Raw genomic sequence first — 25,600 nt, forward strand, 5'->3', positions numbered from 1 at the left:
TCATTGAGAGCCATGAGAGGCTCAAAAGCGCCACAGTTGTTCTCAAGCCCGGAGAGGCTTAGGGTGCCACTTTATTCTACGAGCCGAGAGAGGCTCCATCATTTGCATAATTGTGGAGAGCCCAGCGAGGCTCCCACATTGGCTTCATTGTTGTTCTTGAGCCCTGGAAGGCTCAAACAGTGTTGCACCAGTTGCCCAGCACTTTGTGGGCAACTGCCACGTTTAGGCCCTGACATTGGGACACAGGGACTGCCACAGGTGGTGGCAAATGTGGATTTTGCGCTATTGTGTTGCTGTTCCTTGCACCTCGGAATGTGTTTTTATGCGTCATGTGCTTTGTCCTTTTACACCGCTGAATGTATTGTGATGCATCATGTGTTTCCTTCCTTAGACCCCTACAGGTATAGCGATTCTTAGGTGGTTTCCTTCTTGCTAGTACAGGTGGTACTAGCGAGGCCCAGGTTCCCTAGTGTAATCTCCTAAGGTAGTGAGGATTGCATAGGTGGTGCTCACCTGGTACCAGTAGTGACTGGTTGTATGTTATTTTTGTGCTACAGTGATAATTCTATGATCTAAAAAGTGCTATTTCTAAAAGTGTTACTTCTGAAAGTGCTGACTCCTGACAGTGGTCCAGGAGGCCCTGTCTTGTAAATATCCCCTGTAAATTCTGCCCGTGCCCCTGGCACATTGTAAAGTGTGTGTTTTATCTAATGTGTTTTGGTAATACAAAGGCTATTTTTATATATAACCTTGTGTGGAGTTTCCTTTGTGGTGGGCCTTGGGTGTTGTTGCTGGGGTGCCTGCGCAAATACTTAACTCATATCGCCTCCAAGTTTAGCCTTGCTGCTCGCGCCACGTTACCTAGAGGGTGAGTAGGGGTTATCTTGGTGTGTAACTCCCTTGCCCTGACCTTAGGAATGGTGATCCCTGACTGACCTCGACGCGAGTCTTGGCCAGCCAGGATCCCATTTCTAACACTTGCCTTCACCGACGGGTGCCAGGAGTGTGTTCTCACAGAGACCCGAGCTCCTTGCCTTCACCGATGGGTGCCTGGACTGTGTTCTTACAGAGACCTGAGCTCCTTGCCTTCACCGACGGGTGCCAGGAGTGTGTTCTCACAGAGACCTAAGCTCCTTGCCTTCACCGACGGGTGCCTGGAGTGTGTTCTCACAGAGACCTGAGCTCCTTGCCTTCACCAACGGGTGCGTGGAGTGTGATCTCACAGAGACCAGAGCTCCTTGCCCTCACCGACGGGTGCCAGGAGTGTGTTCTCACAGAGACCTGAGCTCCTAGCCTTCACTGACGGGTACCAGGAGTGTGTTCTCACAGAGACCCGAGCTCCTTGCCCTCACCAACAGGTGCCAGGAGTGTGTTCTCACAGAGACCCGAGCTCCTTGCCTTCACCGATGGGTGCCTGGACTGTGTTCTTACAGAGACCTGAGCTCCTTGCCTTCACCGACGGGTGCCTGGAGTGTGTTCTCACAGAGACCTGAGCTCCTTGCCTTCACCGACGGGTGCCAGGAGTGTGTTCTCACAGAGACCTGAGATCCTTGCCTTGCCTTAATTGCTTGTGGCATACGACTAACCTCTTTTGTTGTGCAGGTTGCCGCTATCTTTCATCCTGGACAGCCGCCCTCGCAGGATACTAATTCCCGCCGGGTCGCGCTGTTTGGCCGCCATATTGGGTGAGCGGTGCAGCGCTCGGCCCCTCACGACCTCAGCCCATAAAATGGCGCCCCTTTACAGGGAGCGCAGCGGCCGGGCGCAGCGGGCACGCCGTCAGCGCGCCGAAGTCGCGCCTAAGTCCAGCCCGTCTGCGCCCATCCGCGGCCGGACGGGCCCAGGGGCTAGGGATGCTGCCACTCCTATATTGTACTCTCCCTCCGCTCTTAAGTGCCTACACGCCTTTGCCAGCCCTCTCTCCCCCGATACCTAGACTCGTATCACATCACTCGGCATTGCAGGCACTTCATTCCCTCATCTTGTGTCGACGCCAGCACTCATTGCTCCGGCTCCTACCGAGTCACAGATTCGGGTTTTATATCTAAACACCCGCTCCATGGTCAAGCACCAAGCTGACATTCTGCACTTACTTATGACTGAAAGTCCTGACCTCCTACTGTTATCAGAGACCTGGCTCACTGACGAGTCACTCCCCGACATCTTGGCTGCGCTACCCCCAGACTACTTTCTGTTGAATACCAACCAATCAGGGGGTCGCACCGGGGGAGGGGTGGCGGCGGTAATACGCAAGGATCTCAAGATTATTGCCTCCGCTGCCATGACCCTACCGGAAGTGGACACCCTGGTCCTCAGCCTCCGGACTGAGGTAGGTGCAGTCACTCTTATGGTACTTTATCGTCCCCCCCACTCTATGCCGTCTTTTCCCTCATCTTTCATCGACCAGCTGACCAACATCACTGCCTCCTCCCCCCGTATAGTCATCATTGGTGACTTTAATTACTGGTTCCAGCACGAGGACGCCGGCCCGCATGCTTCCGAACTGTTCGAGGGTCTCTCGAGCCTGAATTTTATTCAACTAGTCAGGTCCGCCACCCACATCCTCGATCATATTTGGACCCATGGGGTCAAGTCCTCTCGCCCACTAATAACACCTTGTGTGTGGTCGGATCACTCTCTCGCACCAGCCTCGCACCAGCACCCACCAAGCCGAACACCAGCAGCAACCACCTCAAGTGCATCCTGCTCAACACCCGCTCCGTCCACAGACACGCCATCGAACTCTGGAACCTCCTCGACACCACAGCCCCTGACGTTGCCTTCCTCACGGAGACCTGGATGAACGCCTCTTCAGCGCCCGACATCGCCATCGCCATCCCAGAGGGATACAAGATCACCCGGAGAGACCGCTCCGCCAACCAGATGGGAGGAGGCATTGCCGTCATCCACAGGGACACCATCCGCATCACGACCAACACCGACAACACCCTGACAACCGCCGAACACCTGCACTTCCAGATCCACACCGACCCGAAGACCACCCTCAGAGGCACCCTGATCTACCGACCCCCGGGACCACGCACACAATTCAGCGAGGACATCGCCGACTTCATCAGCCCGCATGCCCTCCCCTCCGCCGACTACATCCTCCTGGGGGACCTCAACTTCCACCTGGAGAACAACAGCGACCGCAACACCATCACCCTGCTCTACAACCTCGCCAACCTCGGACTCAAGCAGCTGGTGTCCACCCCCACCCACCTCGCCGGACACACCCTCGACGCCGTCTTCTCATCCAGCAAAGACATCGCCTTCAGCCACGCCACAGGACTCCACTGGGCGGACCACAGCTGCGTCCACTTCACCTTCAAAAGAACGACGATCCACCACCACCAGCAACAGGTTGCCCGAAGAAGCTGGAACAAGATCACAGCCGACCAGCTCGCCGCTTCCCTGAGCCAGCACCCTCCTGCCAGCTCAGCGAACCCCAGCCAGGCCGCCGACAACCTCACGAAGTGGATCAGCAACTGCGCGGACGAACTCGCCCCTCTGAGGACCCCGCCCAGCAGACCCGCCAGCAAGAAAGCCCCATGGTTCACCGACGAACTCAAGAGCTCCAAGAAGAACTGCCGAGCCCTCGAGAAAGTCTGGAGAAGGGAACCAACACCGGACAACATGACCACCCTCAAGCTTTCCACTCGAAAGCGCCACCAACTGATCCGCGCCGCCAAGAAAACTGCATTCAAGGACCGGCTGGACAACAACGCACACAACTGCAAGGAACTCTTCAACATCGTGAAAGAGCTCTCCAACCCCAACGCCGGAAACAAAGACATCACCCCATCGCAAGACCTCTGCAACTCCCTCGCCTCCTACTTCCACAACAAGATCGCGGACATACACAACAGCTTCAGCATTCAACCGACGCACGCCACGACCACAGCAACGCCGCCCACCACCACCCTCCGCGCCTGGACTCGGATCAGCACCGAAGACACCGTCCGCATGATGAACTCCGTCCACTCCGGATCTCCGACCGACCCCTGCCCTCACCACGTCTTCAACAAGGCCGACGCTGTCATCGCACCCCACCTGCGGGACATTATCAACACCTCCTTCGACACCGCCACCTTCCCTGAGAGCTGGAAGCACGCCGAACTCAGTGCTCTACTCAAGAAACCTACAGCGGACCCCACCGAACTCAAGAATTACCGCCCCATCTCGCTCCTCCCGTTTCCAGCCAAAGTCATCGAGAAGACCGTCAACAAACAGCTGGCCGCCTTCCTCGAGACGAATGGATCCCTCGACCCCTCACAGTCTGGCTTCCGAGCCAACCACAGCACCGAGACCGCCCTCATCGCCGCCACCGACGACATCCGAGCCCTGATGGACAACGGAGAAACAGCGGCCCTAATCCTCCTAGACCTCTCCGCGGCATTCGACACTGTCTGCCACCGCACCCTAGTGCAGCGCCTCAGCAACGTCGGAATCCAGGAGAAGGCACTGGAATGGATCGTCTCCTTCCTCGACGGAAGAACACAGAGAGTCCGCCTACCACCGTACAAGTCAGAGGCCACTGAAGTCATCTGCGGCGTCCCTCAAGGATCCTCGCTGAGCCCCACCCTCTTCAACGTCTACATGAGCCCCCTCGCGGCCATCGCACGCCAACACAACCTCAACATAATCTCCTACGCCGACGACACCCAGCTGATCCTCTCCCTGACCAACGACCCCGCCAGAGCCAACCTGCACGAAGGGATGAAAGATGTAGCCGAGTGGATGACGACCAGCTGCCTGAAACTGAACTCAGACAAGACGGAGGTCCTCATCCTGGGCTCCTCGCCCTCCGCCTGGGACGACTCCTGGTGGCCCCCCGCCCTGGGCACCGCACCCAAACCGACGGACCACGCACGCAACCTGGGCTTCATCCTGGACTCCTCCCTCTCCATGACCAGACAAGTCAACGCCGTCTCCTCGTCGTGCTTCAACATCCTGCGCATGCTACGGAAGATCTTCTGGTGGATCCCCACGGAGATCAGGAAGACTGTCACCCAGGCCATCGTCACCAGCCGACTGTGCTACGGCAATGCCCTCTACGCCAGAACCACCGCCAAGCTCCAGAAGAGACTCTAGCGGATCCAGAACGCCTCAGCCAGACTCATCCTCGACATCCCACGAAACAGCCACATCTCCGGACATCTGAGAGACCTGCATTGGCTCCCCGTCAACAAAAGAATCACCTTCCGTCTCCTCACCCACGCACACAAAGCCCTATGCGATCAAGGCCCGAGCTACCTCAACAACCGAATCAACTTCTACGCCCTCAAACGCCACCTCCGATCAGCCAGCCACGCCCTCGCTGCCGTCCCCCGCATCCGAAGAGCGACAACAGGAGGAAGGTCCTTCTCCTACCTAGCCGCCAAGACCTGGAACTCCCTCCCGACCGACCTGCGCTTGACCCAAGACCACCTCTCCTTCAGGAAGAAGCTCAAGACCTGGCTGTTCGAGCAGTAACGGCACCCCCCCCCCCCCAAGCGCCTTGAGACCCTACGGGTAAGTAGTGCGCTCTATAAATGTCTTTGATTGATTGATTGATCTCTGATCGACACCACAATCTCTGCGGTTGGCCAGATCAGGGTCCCCCCGCGGGAGGGCAGCACTGCCCGTAAGTGGAAGGCTGTCGACTCCCCCAAACTGCTGGCTCTCCTGTCCCAAACTTGTCCCCTGCTACCCAATGACACCGGCACCGATGAGCTTTATGGGCTGGTGGCAGACTGGCTCACGACAGCCAGTGACATTTTTGCTCCCCTAACTAAGTTCCCCCAATCTCGGCACAGCAATTCCCATAAATGGTTTACTCCCCATCTTAAAACCATCCACTTGAAACTTCGTCAACTTGAGCGTAAGTGGAGGAGAGACTACTGCCCTCTAAGTAGAGATGCCTATGTGGCCGCCCGCAATAGGTATAAACTTGCCATCCTCGCAGCAAAAAAAGCTTACGCTTCAGGACAATTTTTATCTGCCCCCTGCCAGTCTAAGGAAATTTTCAAAGTCCTTAATGAATTCACCTCCGATCCTAGGACGCTCCCAACTCAGGCCCCCACACAGGAAGCATGCAATACTCTCAGCACCTTTTTTATCGAAAAAATTGTATTGATCAAGGACACCATTCCAGTCACTTCTCCTGGCGCTGGTTCTGTTTCCCCCCTACAACACCTTTTCACTCACACAACTCCCTCTTTTAGACCCTACTTCTCTGGCCACTCTTGCCACCCGCATTAAGTCTGGATCCCCAGACGACTGCTGCCCCCCCTCCATACTTCGGGACATCTGCCATTCTCTACCCGACTGCATTCTCCCCCTGCTAAACTCTTCTCTTTCTTCCGGTACGGTGCCTGGCTCCTTCAAGGAGGCCGTGTTGGTGCCCCTTTTGAAGAAGCCAGGGGCTGATCCCGCCGTCCCGGCGAACTACCGTCCTATCTCCCTCCTACCTTTCTTTTCTAAAATCCTGGAAGCCCACGTCACCACCTGTCTCTCACAGTTTATCGAGAGCTCCAACTTTCTCGAGGCTAACCAGGCCGGCTTCAGACCCGGCCACTCTACGGAGACAGTGATCTTGGCCGTGCTGGATGCCCTGAGAGACGGTGTCGACAAGGGTATCCCCCAGGCCTTGGTATTATTAGATCTGTCAGCCGCCTTCGACATGGTGGATCATAACATCCTCCTCCACCGTGTCGAGCAGGCTGGCACCCAAGGCCTGGCGTTGGCCTGGGTCAAATCCTTCCTGACCGGCAGGTCTCAGACCCTCAGCCTGGGCACTTTCAGGGCTCCTAGGGAGCACTCGCCCTGCGGGGTTCCCCAGGGTTCTTCCTTATCCCCTCTTCTTTTCAATCTTTATCTTCGCCCCCTTCTTTTTTCTTTGAGGCAGTGGGACGTCACCGTGTTTAACTACGCGGACGACCTGCAACTCATCTTTTCTCTCAACTCCCCCTCTGCTATTCCCAACTTTCAGGCAGTCATGTCCCACATCCTCCAGTGGATGGGCCACAACCAGCTAAAATTGAACCCCGGTAAGACGGAGCTCCTCCTTCCCGGTAGGAGCGCCACCTTCTGGGGGCCACAATTCTGGCCGGTGGAACTTGGTCCCTCTCCCACTCCTGTGGCCTCGGTGAAGAGTCTGGGGGTCACAATTGACTCCGGTCTATCCCTCGGGCCGCAGGTGGGGACGGTGGTCTCGTCCTGTATCTACCAGCTGCGCAGGATCAGGAAAGTGGCATACCTCCTTACACCTGATGTCCTCCTGCAGGTCATCATGGCCCTCGTCCTCTCCCGCTTGGATTTTTCTAACGCGATCTATCACGGTCTGCCTAAAACATCGGTGGCTAGACTGCAAGCGGTTCAAAATCAAGCGGCGAGATTGGCCCTAGGGATCCCAAAGTCCGCCAGGCCCCTCCTTGTCAAACTCCACTGGCTCCCTGTCACCTCAAGGGCTGCCTTCAAGACCGGCTACCTCATCTTCAAGTCACTAGCTGGGCCCTGTCCCGCCTTTGTGAAATCTCTCATTAGACCCTACTGCCCATCCCGGAACCTGAGATCCTCTCATCTTCACTTTTTGACTGTCCCCTCTTACAAGCTCTGCAGATCTGGAGGCCGGAGATTTGCATACCTGGCCCCCAAGCTTTGGAACTCTTTTCCTTTTCCTCTTAAAACCTCTAATTCTCTGACTCTCTTTTGTAAGTCCTTAAAAACCTGGCTCTTCCCCCAATCTGGTTAGTTTCTCTGTCCCCTCTACTTCCAACCAGCGCCAGGAAACCCATGGTGTCAGTGCGCTCTACAAGCACCCCTTACAATACAATACAATACCGGGGGGTGCCAGGAGTGTGTTCTCACAGAGACCTGAGCTCCTTGCCTTCACCTACGGGTGCCTGGAGTGTGTTCTCACAGAGACCTGAGCTCCCTGCCTTCACCGACGGGTGCCAGGAGTGTGTTCTCACAGAGACCTAAGCTCCTTGCCTTCACCGACGGGTGCCTGGAGTGTGTTCTCACAGGGACCTGAGCTCCTTGCCTTCACCGACGGGTGCCAGGAGTGTGTTCTCACAGGGACCTGAGTTCCTTGCCTTCACCGACGGGTGCCTGGAGTTTGTTCTCACAGAGACCTGAGTTCCTTGCCTTCACCGACGGGTTCCTGGAGTGTGTTCTCACAGAGACCTTAGCTCCTTGCCTTCACCGACGGGTGCCTGGAGTGTGTTCTCACAGAGACCTAAGCTCCTTGCCTTCACCGACGGGTGCCAGGAGTGTGTTCTCACAGGGACCTGAGTTCCTTGCCTTCACCGACGGGTGCCTGGAGTTTGTTCTCACAGAGACCTGAGTTCCTTGCCTTCACCGACGGGTTCCTGGAGTGTGTTCTCACAGAGACCTTAGCTCCTTGCCTTCACCGACGGGTGCCTGGAGTGTGTTCTCACACAGACCTGGGCTCCTTGCCTTCACCGACGGGTGCCTGGAGTGTGTTCTCACAGAGACCTGAGCTCCTTGCCTTCACCGACGGGTGCCTGGAGTGTGTTCTCACAGAGACCTGAGCTCCTTGCCTTCACTGATGGGTGCCTGGAGTGTGTTCTCACAGAGACCTAAGCTCCTTGCCTTCACCGACGGGTGCCTGGAGTGTGTTCTCACACAGACCTGGGCTCCTTGCCTTCACCGACGGGTGCCTGGAGTGTGTTCTCACAGAGACCTGAGCTCCTTGCCTTCACCGACGGGTGCCTGGAGTGTGTTCTCACAGAGACCTGAGCTCCTTGCCTTCACTGATGGGTGCCTGGAGTGTGCTCTCACAGAGACCTGAGCTCCTTGCCTTCACCGACCGCTGCCTGGAGTGTGTTTTCACAGAGACCTGAGCTCCTTGCCTTCACCGACGGGTGCCAGGAGTGTGTTCTCACAGACACCTAAGCTCCTTGCCTTCACCGATGGGTGCCTGGAGTGTGTTCTCACAGAGACCTGAGCTCCTTGCCTTCACCGATGGGTGCCAGGAGTGTGTTCTCACAGAGGCCTGAGCTCCTTGCCTTCACCGATGGGTGCCAGGAGTGTTTTCCCACAGAGACCTGAGCTCCTTGCCTTCACCGACGGGTGCCAGGAGTGTGTTCCCACAGAGACCTGAGCTCCTTGCCTTCACCGACGGGTGCCTGGAGTGTGTTCTCACAGAGACCCGAGCTCCTTGCCTTCACCGATGGGTGCCTGGAGTGTGTTCTCACACAGACCTGAGCTCCATGCCTTCACTGACGGGAGCCAGGAGTGTGTTCTCACAGAGACCTGAGCTCCTTGCCTTCACTGACGGGTGCCAGGAGTGTGTTTTCACAGAGACCTGAGCTCCTTGCCTTCACCGACTGGTGCCTGGATAGTGTTCTCACAGAGACCTGAGCTCCTTGCCTTCACCGACGGGTGCCAGGAGTGTGTTCTCACAGAGACCTGAGCTCCTTGCCTTCACCGACGGGTGCCTGGAGTGTGATCTCACAGAGACCTAAACTCCTTGCCTTTACCGACGGGTGCCATGAGTGTGTTCTCTCACAGACCTGAGCTCCTTGCCTTCACCGACGGGCGCCAGGAGTGTGTTCTCACAGAGACCTGAGCTCCTTGCCTTTACCGATGGGTGCCTGGAGTGTGTTCTCACAGAGACCTGAGCTCCTTGCCTTCACCGAGGGGTGCCTGGAGTGTGTTCTCACAGAGACCTGAGCTCCTTGCCTTCACCGACGGGTGCCTGGAGTGTGTTCCCACAGAGACCTGAGCTCCTTGCCTTCACCGACGGGTGCCAGGAGTGTGTTCCCACAGAGACCTGAGCTCCTTGCCTTCACCGGCGGGTGCCTGGAGTGTGTTCTCACAGAGACCTGAGCTCCTTGCCTTCACCGATGGGTGCCTGGAGTGTGTTCTCACAGAGACCTGAGCTCCTTGCCTTCACTGGTGGGTGCCTGGAGTGTGCTCTCACAGAGACCTGAGCTCCTTGCCTTCACCGACCGCTGCCTGGAGTTTGTTCTCACAGAGACCTGAGCTCCTTGCCTTCACCGACAGGTGTCAGGAGTGTGTTCTCACAGACACCTAAGCTCCTTGCCTTCACCGACGGGTGCCAGGAGTGTGTTCTCACAGAGACCTGAGCTCCTTGCCTTCACCGACGGGTGCCAGGAGTGTGTTCTCACAGAGACCTGAGCCCCTTGCCTTCACCGACAGGTGCCAGGAGCGTGTTCTCATAGAGACCTTAGCTCCTTGCCTTCACCGACCGGGGCCTGGAGTGTGTTCTCACAGAGACCTGAGCACCTTGCCTTCACCGACGGGTGCCTGGAGTGTGTTCTCACAGAGACCTGAGCTCATTGCCTTCACCGATGGGTGCCTGGAGTGTGTTCTCACAGACACCTAAGCTCCTTGCCTTCAGCGATGGGTGCCAGGAGTGTGTTCTCACAGAGACCTGAGCTCCTTGCCTTTACCGACGGGTGCCAGGTGTGTGTTCTCACAGAGACCTGAGCTCTTTGCCTTCACCGACGGGTGCCAGGAGTGTGTTCTCACAGAGACCTGAGCTCCTTGCCTTCACCGACGGGTGCCAGGAGTGTGTTCTCACAGAGATCTGAGCTCCTGGCCTTCACCGACGGGTGCCTGGAGTGTGTTCTCACAGATACCTGAGCTCCTTGCCTTCACCGATGGGTGCCTGGAGTGTGTTCTCACAGACACCTAAGCTCCTTGCCTTCACCGACGGGTGCCAGGAGTGTGTTCTCACAGAGACCTGAGCACCTTGCCTTCACCGATGGGTGCCTGGAGTGTGTTCTCACAGATACCTAAGCTCCTTGCCTTCACCGACGGGTGCCAGGAGTGTGTTCTCACAGAGACCTGAGCTCCTTGCCTTCACCGACTGGTTCCAGGAGTGTGTTCTCACAGAGACCCGAGCTCCTTGCCTTCACCGACCGGGGCCTGGAGTGTGTTCTCACAGAGACTTGAGCTCCTTGCCTTCACCGACGGGTGCCAGGAGTGTGTTCTCACAGAGACCTGAGCACCTTGCCTTCACCGATGGGTGCCTGGAGTGTGTTCTCACAGACACCTAAGCTCCTTGCCTTCACCGACGGGTGCCAGGAGTGTGTTCTCACAGAGACCTGAGCTCCTTGCCTTCACCGACGGGTGCCAGGAGTGTGTTCTCACAGAGACCTTAGCTCCTTGCCTTCACTGACCGGGGCCTGGAGTGTGTTCTCACAGAGACCTGAGCTCCTTGCCTTCACCGACGGGTGCCAGGAGTGTGTTCTCACAGAGACCTGAGCTCCTTGCCTTCACCTACGGGTGCCTGGAGTGTGTTCTCACAGAGACCTGAGCTCCTTGCCTACACCGACGGGTGCCAGGAGTGTGTTCTCACAGACACCTAAGCTCCTTTCCTTCACCGATGGGTGCCTGGAGTGTGTTCTCACAGAGACCTGAGCTCCTTGCCTTCACCGACGGGTGCCAGGAGTGTGTTCTCACAGAGACCTGAGCTCCTTACCTACACCGATGGGTGCCTGGAGTGTGTTCTCACAGACACCTAAGCTCCTTGCCTTCACCGACGGGTGCCTGGCGTGTTCTCACAGAGACCTGAGCTCCTTGCCTTCACCGACGGGTGCGTGGAGTGTGTTCTCACAGAGACCTGAGCTCCTTGCCTTCACTGACGGGTGCCAGGAGTGTGTTCTCACAGAGACCTAAGCTCCTTGCCTACACCGATGGGTGCTAGGAGTGTGTTCTCACAGAGACCTGAGCTCCTTGCCTTCACCGACGGGTGCCAGGAGTGTGTTCTCATAGAGACCTGAGCTCCTTTCCTTCACCGACGGGTGCCTGGAGTGTGATCTCAGAGAGACCTAAACTCCTTGCCCGTGTGCTCAAAAGAGCTGTGCACAATACCTCTGAAACACAGGTGGGCTTTTTTTATTCCTCTGCTACAGCTAGCGTAGTGCCTACGGATAGCAGTGATGGTGTCAAGGCTTACAAATGTGATAATGATACAATTTCTCCCTGTTTTTTGTTTATGAAGCGCATGGTTTATTGTGTAGGTGCCGAATTATCATTCCACTTCAGTTCTGTCAACTTCCTCTTCCTGCTTCTGATGTCTCTCCTCATTTTCAACCCTCGCCAACAGACCTTTCTCGGAGAACAAAAGATTGCTGTAACCAATATCCCAATTATACTTTTCATCTAGTAAGCAGAGCTAGGGAAATAACTGAGATCCCCAATCAGACTGCCCCCACATATTTTACAGGTTCAAAGAAAACCTGCAGCAGTGTTCCTCCATTCCTTCTGACTCCACTCTAGAAATCTCTGAACTCCATGCACCCTATGCTAACGTTACAGGGTAATTCAAACACAGCTAAGGATGCAATGAAAGTGAAGGACCCCCTACCCAAAGAGAAGGTCTTGTTCAGAGCAGCAAACATCCTTGTGACGGTGTCTTCGCGGAAGCCAGACTGGGGTCCAGCGTAGATGTTCATGAGTTTCTTCGGGTCCAAGAGCCGGTCATGCAGCTCCCTCAGATCAGAAGTGTACGCCATCGTCACACTCTACTCCTGTGGCCCGCGCACCGAGCTTTATACAAAGTCATCTAAATTGTAGATTGAATACTCATGTGTCCCACAATGAGTTGAAATTTCATTCCTTTCTTGTTGACAGTTTTCAGCTGAGAGCAGTTTGTAAATACGACTCGTCTTGTTTGCCAAACTTAGTCATGGGACTCACAGGACAAACAGCCGGAGGCAACGAGAAAGAAATCTCTCATTACCATCATGGGAACAGGTCAAGCAGCAATGTTTCAAGGTCCTACTGTTACAGTAAATATACTTTTCCTTGCTCACCATCTTACATTTTCTTTTGTTACGTTTTTGACTTTTTCAATCATCTTTGCGTAAGAAGTCTGGCTGAATTCACTTCACAGAATCACAGCGGTCCCCCAGTAGCCATGCTTGCCCCTTCTGGTGCAGGCAAAGGATTGAAAAAGGGTAACTCACCAAACTCTAAAATAAGCCCTGCATGGCTACCGTTCCGTCCCAAGACAGCTAGGCTTTTCAGCCCCAACTTTTTATTGCCCCAACAAGTAAGAAGTGTGCCCACAGAAAATGAGTCACCGCCTTTCAAACCACCACACAAAAATAAAGAGAGCAAACATACCCTCTTGGAAGTGTACCCCTGGAGAACACCTGATTCACCTCTGTTAGACCTGACAGCTTTAGGGTGGCCTTCCCCCAGACTTTTTGTCTACCTCCTCATTTTTCTGACCTCATTTTTGCTGGCTTTAGGACTCAGGGTACTTTACCACTGCTAACCAGTACTAAGTTCTTGTGCTCATCCCCAATTGGTATATTTAATTTACATGTAAGTCCCTAGTAGAGTGAACTGCCTGTGCCCTGGGTCTGTAAATGAAATGCTACTAGTCAGCCTGCAGCACTCATTGTGCCACAAACTTAAGAAGCCCTCTAACAATGGTTCAGACCTATCATTGCAGAGCCTATCTTTGCAGATTACACTGCCCATTTTGACCTGTATATGTCCGTTTTTATGCACACAAGTCACCCCAAAGGTAGTCTCGGTGCAATGTACATAAAATGTAGAACATACACTCTTAAGTTTTACATGTAGTTTTGAAAATGCCACTTTTAGGAAGTTGGCATTTTCTTACTTTAGCCATTCTGTGCCTGCTGCCTGTCTCTGAATACACGTCCATGGTGGGTGACAGCTAGGCTTTGTGAATTCTCTCTAGACAGCCATGCACAAATGGAGCTTAGGTGTGACTGATGGGCCATCCACATCCTGATGGACCACCCTGGGCACCATGGGAGGATGCGCTGGACACAGCTTCACACTTACACCTGAATATGCTGTATCCTGTCCAGACACAAAGGGAAGCATACTCCCCTATAGTGAGTCTGGAGCCAGGGCAGGAAGGTAGGACCTCTATACACTTCAACGACCTTTCTTTGAAGTCTTCCCCACTTAAAGGCACAACTGGGTGTAAGTACTGGGCCTCTGACACCACCACGTTTGTACTCTTCTGAACCTGTGAAGACTCTACCAGGAAGAAGAACTACTGTGCTGCTTAAGTTCTGCTACTCTCCTGGACTCTGCTGTTTGGACTCATGCCCTGCTGTGCTGCTATTCTGCCTGTTGTTCTCCTGCTTGGGTAAGAAGGACTGGCCCTGCATCACTTCAGCCCAGAGTGACTCCAAGGGCCTGCCACCTTATAGAATTCACAAGGACATACCGGTATCTGCACCTTGACTTTGCCATTTGTGAGTCTGTCCTACCAAGTTGTGCCACCCCAGTCCTGGACTCTTTGAAGTGAGGTCTACAGACCCACTGCATAGCCCTTGGAATTGACACATCCTCTGCTACAGGAGCAGACCCTATGCATCACATTTGGAACTAGCCAATCGCCCTCGGAAAACAATGAATCGCTGACTTTCCGTGGAGAAAACGGACTCATCTCTTTCTGTTGCAGCATTTCATCGGCGGCACAACATATCTTCCTTGACATCAACACAAACCACGACCAAGGTACTATAGTTCAGCGGGTGCAAGTGGGTGCCTCCAGCTGGCCCGCTCTCCATCGTGGGTAGGCTGAACTTTTAACTTTGCCCCAGTCAGGTGGACCAGATGTCCCAAATAGGCGTTTGTTGCTTCTAAGCGTTTTTCACAGTTTATTATTTTAAAATTCATATCTCAAGTTCTAATGATTGGATTTTTGTTGTTTTATTTATTAAATTAAGTTATATATTTTTAACCTGGTTTGGATTTATTTGGTGTGGTGTTTTCACTGTTTTACTGTGTGTGTGTTGCACATATACTATACACATTGCCTCTTAAATTAAGCCTGCCTGCTCTGTACCATGCTATCTGAGGGTGAGCACAGGTTAATTTAGGGTGTGTTTGTAAATTACCCTAAATAAGATTGGGGTTCCCTCTTGGTCAGGCTGTATGCCTCTGCCAACCAGAAATAAAATGTCTAAGTCTCAAAAATGTCTTTCATGGGTCTCCTTCTTTGAGGAGCCTCCCAATCTAAATTATCTTTCCAGGCATGGCGCTGTAAGCTTCCTTGTGTCTCTGCAGCTTGTTTCCAGCTACTCTGCTTCATTCTCAATTGGAACCTCTTTTTTTGTGACCTTCCTTTGAGAATGAGGTGAACTGAAGTAAGTCAGATTTACGCACCCTTTATTCACAGGCAGTGTCTGCTGGACCTTAGGCCTCAACCTCCTTCCTCTGTGGGGTACCTTCATTCTGATTTCTTGCATTTTCTAGAAATCCTCAAGATTTTCCTGCCAACTTGCTAGACCCTATTCTCTTCAAAGATTCATACGTATGTTTCTAAACAGGCACATTTTGGCAACCTTGACTGTGATTGGACTTCCTTCCTTTAAGCTTTGGGTATAGGTACTGGACCTCTGGCACCACCACTTCAGCTCGGTCATTGTACTGGAGTCTAAACGTCACAAGCCGCCATATCCTCTTTGAAGGATAAAGGAAGAAGGACAATGCAATGGATCATTTTTTTCCCAGAATTTTAGTCGCAATCTTTGCTTCTTGATATCAAGTTTCTCCCTAGTAATTCTCAATTGTCACTCACACACTTTAATGTTTATATGTCTCTCTTCTCATCCCTGATGTCAGGGGGTATTTGCTGATTGATCACCCCAGCTATTATCTTCATGTTCAACCATGTTGCTTCCTAATTGAGACCCTCATAAGGAGACACTTGACTCCTTTCGCGTACACTATTCTATGCAGGGTGGCTCAACAGACCTTCCCAGGGTCCAGTCCATGTGACTGTCATTGAAAGGTACTGCCGAAACATAGCTTTAAACCTACAAACACATTGCATTATCCGTAACAGTAAAACAATTTGATAACTTGTATTCCAAATATTTCTATATATATGTTATATTTACAAACTATAATTCTACAATCATTTGACACAATACACAATAACAAATATCACCTGTGTACTCCCCACTGCAAAGACCTCCATGCAGCATTAAAATGTGTTAAAAACGCCTGAAGAAACATAGTATTGCAAGGAGTGAAGACTTTTTCTTCATCCTTCTGTTAGGACCCTCTGGGTTCAGATTCTGGTGTAGGGAATGGGAAACTACAGACCTGGTGTCAAAGAGACAGCCCAAGAGAGGGAAAGAAAGAGCACTCTGCCATGATGAGAGTTGCCTTCATGATTTCATGGGATAGATCATTAAAATCACTACAGTTGTTGTCCAGCATTCTGCTACGGGGTTGTTATATGGTTCCTATGAATTCAGTAGGAGTGTGTATTAGATCTACAAGCGTCATAATACAGACACTGAGTATTCTTGTGTCATTACTAAATGTTGGTTTGGCTAGCTCACAGTAACGCTTCTAAACTCCAAAACCTCCAGAGTCATAGATGCAGTCAGCAACCTCGAACATTGACAATGTTGTTCCCAAGGAATTTGTGGAAACAGATCTAACTCTTTCATTTGTCACTTCTGCATGCCTAAAGTTTTACAAAGAGGAGAGACAAAAATACATTTTCAAATGTTTATTGAAAAGATTTAATTTCTGTAAGTAAAACATGAATGGCAATATTTGGACAGATGAGACACATCATTGTTGTAAGCAATATTAGAATGGTGAAAAACAGAAGCAGAAACAATTCAACCATGTTAATTGTTCCTAAAGGTACTACAATCTACCACTAACACCCCCACCTTAGGGAGAGAATGGTTAGAGTACCATTCTCCCTGACCCATTTGAGTGATCAAACCCCATAACTTGGTGTATTTTCCCAGAAAATTGCCTTAGTGCAGTAACAAATGCACTCTGTCTCAGTGTGCAGGCCAGAGCACATCTGTCTTCACAGCTATCTTCCTTCTTAGGATGAAAGTCGTGGCTTGCAAAGCTGCATTTCAGTCACAGCTCTCAGCAGCATACATTATAACTCTGGTGTGAAGTGCCTCGTATCAACTTCAAAACAGACACTGTTTAAACAATAAAACACCTGCCTTATCACATTCTGCTAGAGGCGCAGAATAACATCTTTACTTAGTTTGGGGGAAAGGAGTCATCTCCTACGAGCACATAATAAAGCAAGGGCATCTCCTTCTAGAATGTGTGTCCCTGTGTAGTAGTGGGCCTCAGCAAGGCCTACCAGTGCTAGGGGTTCTCCCTTCTCTGCACAGAGTCCTCAGACCATAGAATAGAAGTTAGCACAGAAACTGGAATAGAAAATACAAGATTTGATAAACCTCATGAGGTGAAAATACATTCACACAGCACCCTTCGGTAATGTATGAAGTAGCACACTGAATGGAAGGAGCTTGGTCGTTTTATACCTACACAGGGGCTCAAATGAAGGAGGTACAAGTACAAAATGCTGGTTTTAGGTACATATAAGGTCATACAGAAAATCCACGGTCAACAAGTGGGAGGAGCTAACTGTTCCTAATTCTGGTGAATACATCCTGACAGTTACAGTCTGGGGACAGCTGCAAGGACAGCTGCAAGCTCAACTGAGCATGTGCGAATCAGAAAAGGCTAAATATATCTCGTCTCTAAGCAGATTTTAAGAGCAGTTAACAGGAAGGTAGGACAGAGCACATGGCGAGCACATGGTAGCACATGGCAAACAAAATGGCTGACAGAAATACAAAATGGATTCCACAAAATGGACAAGATAGTCTCTAAATACAGGATGGCTTCTGCTAATGCTAACCTAATCGCTGCCAAATTACAACAGATGACCCTTTTAGCATTAGCTGAAGACAGTCGTTCATCTGGGGTAATCTAGATATGCATCCTGTACATTGATGCTAATAATCTCAATGATCTCTTTATTTAGCATTTGTTGTTCTTTTATTTCTGCAATATTTCTCTTGGCAGGTGTACAAGCAGTGATGCACATGGATCAAAACATAGGACCACATTGTATACAAGTACAGCATGTAAATAATATCGCCAACAGTATACATAAAATAGTCAGTAGTTTCCAGCCCCAAGTAGCAAATAGTGTCCAGAACCAGGTCGAAAAAGTCCATGTACCAGTCTCTTGGTGAATCTCTGCAGCAGTCTTATGTAGTTTTGATATTGCGTCATATACTGAAGGTGAGTGATCTGGTATAAATACGCCACAACTGCTACCGATGATGCGACATGCACCACCTCGATCAGCCAAAATCACATCAAGCACCATTCTGTTTTGGAGTGCTACAATCCTTGCAATTTGCAGTTCCTCTGTAATGTTCCCAAGTGCCATAGCTGTTTGATTGGTGACAGCTTCCACAACATGAGTCAATCGCCTTATCTTTCTGATATTCAATGCAGCACCCACAAAGAAGAATAAACCAAATTTAAAATTGACATATTGTTGCAAAGGGTATCAGTCTGATCAACCTCATCAGTACTTATTGTTCGTTTGTATCTGTTCTCAGAGATATCGTTGTATAATTTAAAATCCCGATGATACGGTGGAGGTGCTAAGAACACAGGTGGTAACAAAAATGATATGTAACATACCCCAGACCACCCAGCAGGCAATTGATAGTATCCTTTATTACCACAAACAAAATAGGTATTGTGCGAAGATGTCAAACTACTATTATTAGCTCCTTTAATAGTCAGTGTCAAAATACATTCACTCCGTCCCACTGGAATTGTCCCAACACTACTTATACACAAATCTGCTTTAGCTCTGGTCACAGAAATTACAAAAGGTCCATTGTTTTTAATATTTCTCATGTTTGTAAAGACATATGGTGTCGAAATATTGTCAGGTTGATACTCTTCCCATTCCCATTTAGTCCATTTAGCTTCAGGATAACCATCTGTATCTTGAAAGCATACTTTTTTCAGACAAAAGGTAATCCCACCTACTGAAGGCTTTCCAGAAGCAAACAAAAGTGCATACCAAGCTTGACATGAACCATTATGGGAAAACGGCAGAGGAATAAAAGGTGTTCCTTCCTTTTTCTGGAGAGCAGGTATCATCTCACAAATCCCAACAGTTGGTGGTATTCGTGGCATTATGTGTATGATGCAACATTTGAATAAATGTGTTGTTTAAATAGGATTATCGATGATTCTGCTCGTGATAGCATGAAGTATTGATGTTCCATTGGTACTGTAGTAGTGGCAACAAAAAGCTGTCGAGCAGGAGCCACTTTCTCAACAAACCAGGTGATTATTGCCATAACCACCAGAGCAACAACAAACCCTACAGCACAAATGATTCTTTTGTTATGCATTTTAGCAACAGCGATAATTGATCTTTCTACAAACTCATTGAAACAATCGTTGGAGCTCTTATCCCTGGGCAGCCACTGATTTCTTCACCACAGGCCAAGACGGGTGTCACTACACTATGCAGGACTGATCCCCCCCCCCTTGCCACATCGACGTTCTGTTTCACGAACCCAGGGCGGTAGCTCAACCAGTCTTTTTCGGCAAAGCAGATTCTTTCCTAGGTCTCAGCTGTTATCGGGATTCTCCAGCGATCGTGTGGTCCGAAAAGACTTCCGCAGATTTACCAGGTGAGATAGCTTGACCTTTCTCCGTCTTCAGAATCTCTTGATGGTCGGTCATCACAGCAGGTTCCACCAAGGCAGGTAGTACTCTCTTGCAGTGAGTACTATGGACCCAATTCTTTCGATTCGTCACTCGAACAGCAGCCCTTGTCGCAAGGAGCACTTGCTCTGGTCCTCGCCACCTCGGCTCCAAGCTGTACGATCTTTTGAAGACCTTGACCATCACGTGGTCACCAGGACGAAGTTCATGGGCCTCACCTGTAGATCTGTCAGGAAGAGCTTCACGAACCTGTTGATGAATGGGGATCAAACTGTCGGTTAACTGTGCCAAATAATCATTCGTCAGAACACATGGAACATCATGTATGGGGCGTGGCTTGGGAACTCCCAAAATGTTCATTGGTCTCCCAAAGACCACTTCATATGGGGTAAGGTCAGGTCATCAATGTGGCACCGATCCTATGGACAACAATGCCAAGGGTAGTGCATCTGGCCACTTCAAAGACGTGGAAGCCAGTATTTTCAGCCAACTTCAATTTCAAAGTAGCGTTGTACCTCTCCATTAATCCTGCTGATTGCAAGTGGAAGACTGCATGGAATTTCTGCTTGATCCCTAATCCTTTCAGGACATGCTCAACAACTTACCAAATAAAATGAGGTCCATTGTCACTCCACAAAAGTTTACAAACACCATATCTAGGGAAAAACTCCTTTAGAAGCACCTTCGCTGTGGTGAGAGCAGTATTACAACCCTCATCGTCCAATATTCCTTCTTTAGCCCATTGCTCAAGTTCTGCTACAGAAGCAGATCTCTGTACATCAAATACTTTCTGTCTAGCATCATGCCATCGCTCAGCTTGAGACTTCATTACATACATAGAAGTAGTGCTTAGTTGCATTGCAGTCTCACGAGCTACGCGATCTGCAAAGGCATTACCTTGTCCTATCTTATCAGTCACTTTCCTGTGTGCGCAACACTTCACAATCGCAATCTTCTTCGGATAAGTCAGTGCAGTCAAAAGGTTATGCACTAATTCTCCATGCATTATCTGCATCCCGTGGGATGTAAGAAAGCCTCTTTCCTTCCAAAGCAGGCCAAAATCATGGGCCACTCCAAAAGCATAACAGCTATCTGTATAGATGTCCACACACAAGTCAGTGTTAAGCTCACAGGCTCGTGTCAAAGCTATTAGCTCAGCTGCTTGAGCCGACTTCTGAGGTATGCGAGCTGTTTCCACTACTGTCTGAAGTGTCGTAATTGCATATGCAGCTGAGGTCGTGCCATCTGGTAACTTCAACAGGACCCATCAACCCACAGTTCCCCATCTACATCTGGAAGGGGCGTATCTTGCAAATCGTTGCAACCCTTTGTCTGTTCCTCAGTAAGGAATATACAATCATGAGGCTCCTTTGACTGAGACTGAGTCACAGGATATGGTAACAAAGTGGCTGGGTTCAGTGTCGCGCATCTCTTCAAGGTAATATGAGGTGCTAACTGTCAATTCATATCCTGTCAGGCGAGCACTAGTTAAGTGTTGTGTCTTGGTCTGATTCAAAAGGGCATCTACTGCATGGGGTACTAGCACAAAAGTTTGTGTGACACAAAACTATCCCTTCACTCTGACGTATGGACACAGCTGTTGCTGCAACTGAACGAAAACACCCAGGCAACGCACGAGCAACAGGATCAAGGACTGCTGAACAATATGCACAGGGACACTGCTTGTCACCATGTGTTTGTACTAGAACTGACAATGCACATCCATCTTTTTCGTGTACATAGAGTGTAAAAGGCTTCGTGTAATCTGGAGTGTCTAGCACTGGTGTAGAACAAAGAGCTTGACGTAACTGTCGAAAAGCATTCTCACATTCATCTGTCCATGGAAGGGGCATTGGAGTATCTTTCGTCAAAAGTGCTAGCAAGGGTTTGACAATGTGAGAAAACCCTAATATCCATTACCAACAAAATGAGATCAGACCAATGAATGCACGGATATATTTCTGAGTGAAAGGTACTGGTGTATCTAAAATTGCTTGAATGTAATCTGGTGTCAGTGCACGGCCCTCCTTAGACAGAAGGCGACCTAAGTAGGTTACCTTCGGTCTACGATATTGCAATTTCTTCCGTGATACTTTATGATGGCGTGTAGCAAGAAAAGAAAGTAGAGACAAAGTACACTCTACACATAGTTCAGGCGTATCGGCTGCCAACAAGATGTCATTGACATATTGTATAAGAACCACTCCTTCAGGTAAGACGAAAGAATCAAGTTGTCTTTTCAGTGCTCGGCTACAGATACTAGGACTCTCAGTGTACCCTTGAGGAATTCTACAAAATCTCTATGATCGATTATTTAAAGTGAAACCAAACAAATATCTGCTATCAGGATGAATAGGGATCGAGAAGAAAGCATTCATCAAATCAATCACGCTAAATGTAGTCGCTATTGGGGAAACAAAGTAAGTAGTGTCGTTATGTCAGAAACCACTGGGTATTGTGGTACTACAATCTTGATAACTTCTCGCAAATCAATAATGAATGAATCTGTAAATCCTAGTATCAATATCCTTTTTCAAAATGGGCAGAATAGGACTGTTACAAACATTGTAAGGGACTTCCTCCACAACCCCCACTTTAATCAAATCATGGACAATGCGAATAAGTGCTTCTTCGCCTTCCTGAGAAATTTTATATTGAGGCAAGCGCGGCAATGAAGCGCCCTCCTTAACACTAATATGCACTGGCGGAATAACCATTTGTCCTACATCAGTGTCTGAAGTAGCCTACAAAACACTAGGGAGTGAAGCTAATGCAGTATCTTCTTTAACCAAACAAGATCTCTCAGTCATGGGGTAGTTGTCATTCAAAATAACATGCACTCCTTCAGGAGAACATCGTATCGTAGCCCTGAAATACTTGAGCATATCAAGACCCACGATATTGTCTGGTGTGCTCGGAGAGAGCAAAAATGGACATGGAGCAGTAAACTTATCAACATGGAATGCGAGTGGTTGTGACAATGGGCTAAGGGAATGTGTTCCATCGAAACCTATCGATATAATCATTAAGCCAGACAGGGGAGCCCTTGGAACCAGTTGTTTAGATAAGGCGCTACGAGTAGCTCCTGTATCAACCAGAAACTGATCAGTAGAACCCAAAACATGTGCTGTAACATAGGGCCCCCTTTGATCTACTGGAACTGCAACGGATTCCTTACCTCCTTCCTAGGCAATCCTATGCATAAGCAGAATCTTGAAAATCAGACAGCACATAGTCGGACATTTGATATTGGTTCCTTCTATCAAAAGTGTTAAACCCATCCTGCCCACGTGTATTAGCATCAAACCTAGCACAATCATTTGTGCTTCTTCTAGGCCCTGGATATCCTGAACGATTTCTAATTTGTCCCGACCACGTGGACAATGCTGAGCACGCAGCACTGGACAATCAGAAATCCAATGTCCAAATTTCTTGCAGTAGGCACACTGGTCAACAGACAAATTCGAACGAGTATAGGAAGGAAAGGATGAACAATAAGATCCACGTCCACCTCTACATTACCTTTAGAAGGGGGACCATAAGCCTGAGCCATCATAACCTTCATTTTCAACTCTTTAGTCTTTTTATCCTTATTACCATTCGCTTCTAAATCCTGGTGTTCATAATACTGAGCCATAGTCAAAAGAGCAACCGAAGAAGAGGTAGTCCATGAACTCTCACTGGCCTTTAGGCAACTAGCTATTCCTGGTAAAAGGTTTACAACATATTTATCGACAAACCGATGCCTACCGGTGTCATCTGTCAATGACTGGCCACTAAAATCGTGGAATGCCTCCTAAAAGTGTGTAAAAAAATCTGAAACCGATACATCTTCCCTTTGCTTACACAAAGCTAATACAATCCAATCTATCTTTTTAGGGGGAATAATCGTCTTTAACTTAACCAATATAGCTGTAGGGAGATCTAAAATAAATTTACATGGTTTCTGTGCAGGCTCCCGCTCTACATCCATTTGTTCTAACTCTTTCCATAATGCCCCAAAAGTTGCACGATCATCAACTTTACTCACAATTCTCCACATGTCAGGCGGCAATATCAATCCGAAAAACAAATCAATATCAGGCAAAGTCATGGTACAAGCGCTAATAGCACCCTCAACTTCCTCATAAAAAGCTGCTGGATTTTTGCGTGGATCAGGCAATGCATTTTTAAGGGCCATAACATCCGCTCAATTCCAAGGAGTATAAACCCAATTATAAATAAAGTAACCCTTTGCATAATTAGAAGTCTTATCATCACTCGTACCCGCTCCTTTAGGAGGAACATACAAAGGTGCGGCTTCCCGCATAGGTTTCGCATGAACTATCATAGTCTTATCTGTTCCAAAGATAGAAGCTTGTGCCACGCCGGTCTGAGATGTTTGTGCAGCTGCGTCTGCTGCCTTTTTCTCCTCTCGCAAACGGACTGCCTCAACACGTAATTTAACCAAACGCCTGATTGTATCAGCCACCTGAGAAAAGACAAAAATACCATCAAGCATTTGTTTACAATCCTGTGCTACATCATCAGGCTCCAATACATCAGAATGTTTCCTAAACCGCTCAACGACCTTTGCGGCAAATACCTCAGTAAAATATATTTGCTCCCTTTCCTGCCAATTTTTTACCTCCTCTAAAAGCTCAGAAGCAGGGGCGGTACTGCGAAAGGCTTTTCGGGCAGCAGATCTAAGCTCAGACGAACGCTGGGCGGGCAGCATAAAACTAGTTTCACACGCTTTCTCCTACTCTGTAGGAGAATCTTCATCTGAGGTGGAGAACGATCTAATAACAAGAAATCATCTTGCGGTTTATTAAGGATAGGATAAAGGGGTTGCCTAACAGCGTATTGGCCAGTTACCTGTAAATGGCGCTACCTGTCTTCTCTCTCTTTTAGTTCTTTTGTTTCCTTGTTTTTTAACTCTAATGCTTTCGCATAAATGTACTCTTTGTACGTTGAGTCGTTCAAACAAATTCAAATAGAGAAAAAATCTCCTCATTACCTGCCTATATAAATTGCAATTTATATATACCTTACAAACAAATGCAAATATTGGCCAATCCTTCAAATCAAAAGCCACAGTGAGGGGGTCATTAGGATGATGGGCGGACTTAGTCCGCCCGCCATCCCATCGGGGGATGGGACCGCCTGCCATAAGGGTGGGGGTCCCGTGGGAGGTATTAGGATGCGCCTGCCACAGTGGCAGGCGCATCATGCATGTTTAACATTGCGGCGGGTGATGTTTACATCAGCACCCGCGGCAATGTTAAAAATGCACGTTTTGCATTTGCATACACAAAGCGGCAGGCACTGCGCTGTGCCTGCCGCATTGTGTATGCAAATGCAGGGGGGTACCACAGGTACCCCCCATGTGCACCCCCCACCTCGCCATCACAATGGGGGCCTGCAACGGGCCTCCAAAGTAAAGACCGCTTTCCTTTCTGTGGTGCAAAATGCCCATCCTGATATGGCTGGCGTTGTCTGATAGACACCGCCACCATATAAACCCTTTTCTGCCCCGGTTGCACGGCGACCGGGGCGGAAAAGCGGCGGACAGTAATATGGCGGGGGCTCATTGAAGCAAGGATGGCGGCCAGATCGCCCCTGCCAAGCCGGCGGTGGCTACCGTCAGCCTGGTGGGGGCGATCCGCCCGCCATCCTAATGGGCCCCTAAGTGTTACTAAGCTAACTTACCAATCGAAGGCATTAAAAACCAACAGCAAGTGCTGCATGACGACTCTTACCAATCAAATGGTGTCCAGGTGTCCAGGTTCCAACTGCCAAGTTCTCAAATCAACCAAATGGTCACTGCACGGCGAATCAACAGAATAGATCTCAGTTGAGGACCGGCACCACCTGGATGGTCAGATCAGAAAGAAAGGAAAAACGCTGTGGTTGCCAAGACTCGGGTCTCCTCGGGCAGCGATCGTGTCCAAAGCGAGATTCCAATCCTTCGTTTTGACCAGTCCTTCGGGCATCCGAGTCGCCGATGAGCCCAGAGTTGGAGTGCCAATTTGTAGTAGTGGGCCTCAGCAAGGCCTACCAGTGCTAGGGGCTCTCCCTTCTCTCCACAGAGTCCTCA

At 49.9% G+C, this 25,600-nt stretch overlaps 1 protein-coding gene across 1 annotated transcript in view; it reads right to left on the bottom strand.

Annotated features, from left to right (window-relative positions):
* The window catches only part of LOC147669076 (indolethylamine N-methyltransferase-like), a 54,158-nt gene extending 41,662 nt beyond the window's left edge, over positions 1–12,496 (bottom strand). Inside the window, exon 1 of the mRNA XM_086948237.1 lies at positions 12,347–12,496. Within this exon, the coding sequence (XP_086804363.1) occupies positions 12,347–12,494 (148 nt within the window). The 5' untranslated portion in view covers positions 12,495–12,496. The remainder of the gene's footprint in view (positions 1–12,346) is intronic.
* Positions 12,497–25,600: the final 13,104 nt, after the last annotated feature.

This window comes from Lissotriton vulgaris, unplaced genomic scaffold (genome assembly GCF_964263255.1).
Source record: "Lissotriton vulgaris unplaced genomic scaffold, aLisVul1.2 SCAFFOLD_227, whole genome shotgun sequence".
Taxonomy (NCBI): Eukaryota; Metazoa; Chordata; class Amphibia; order Caudata; family Salamandridae; genus Lissotriton; species Lissotriton vulgaris.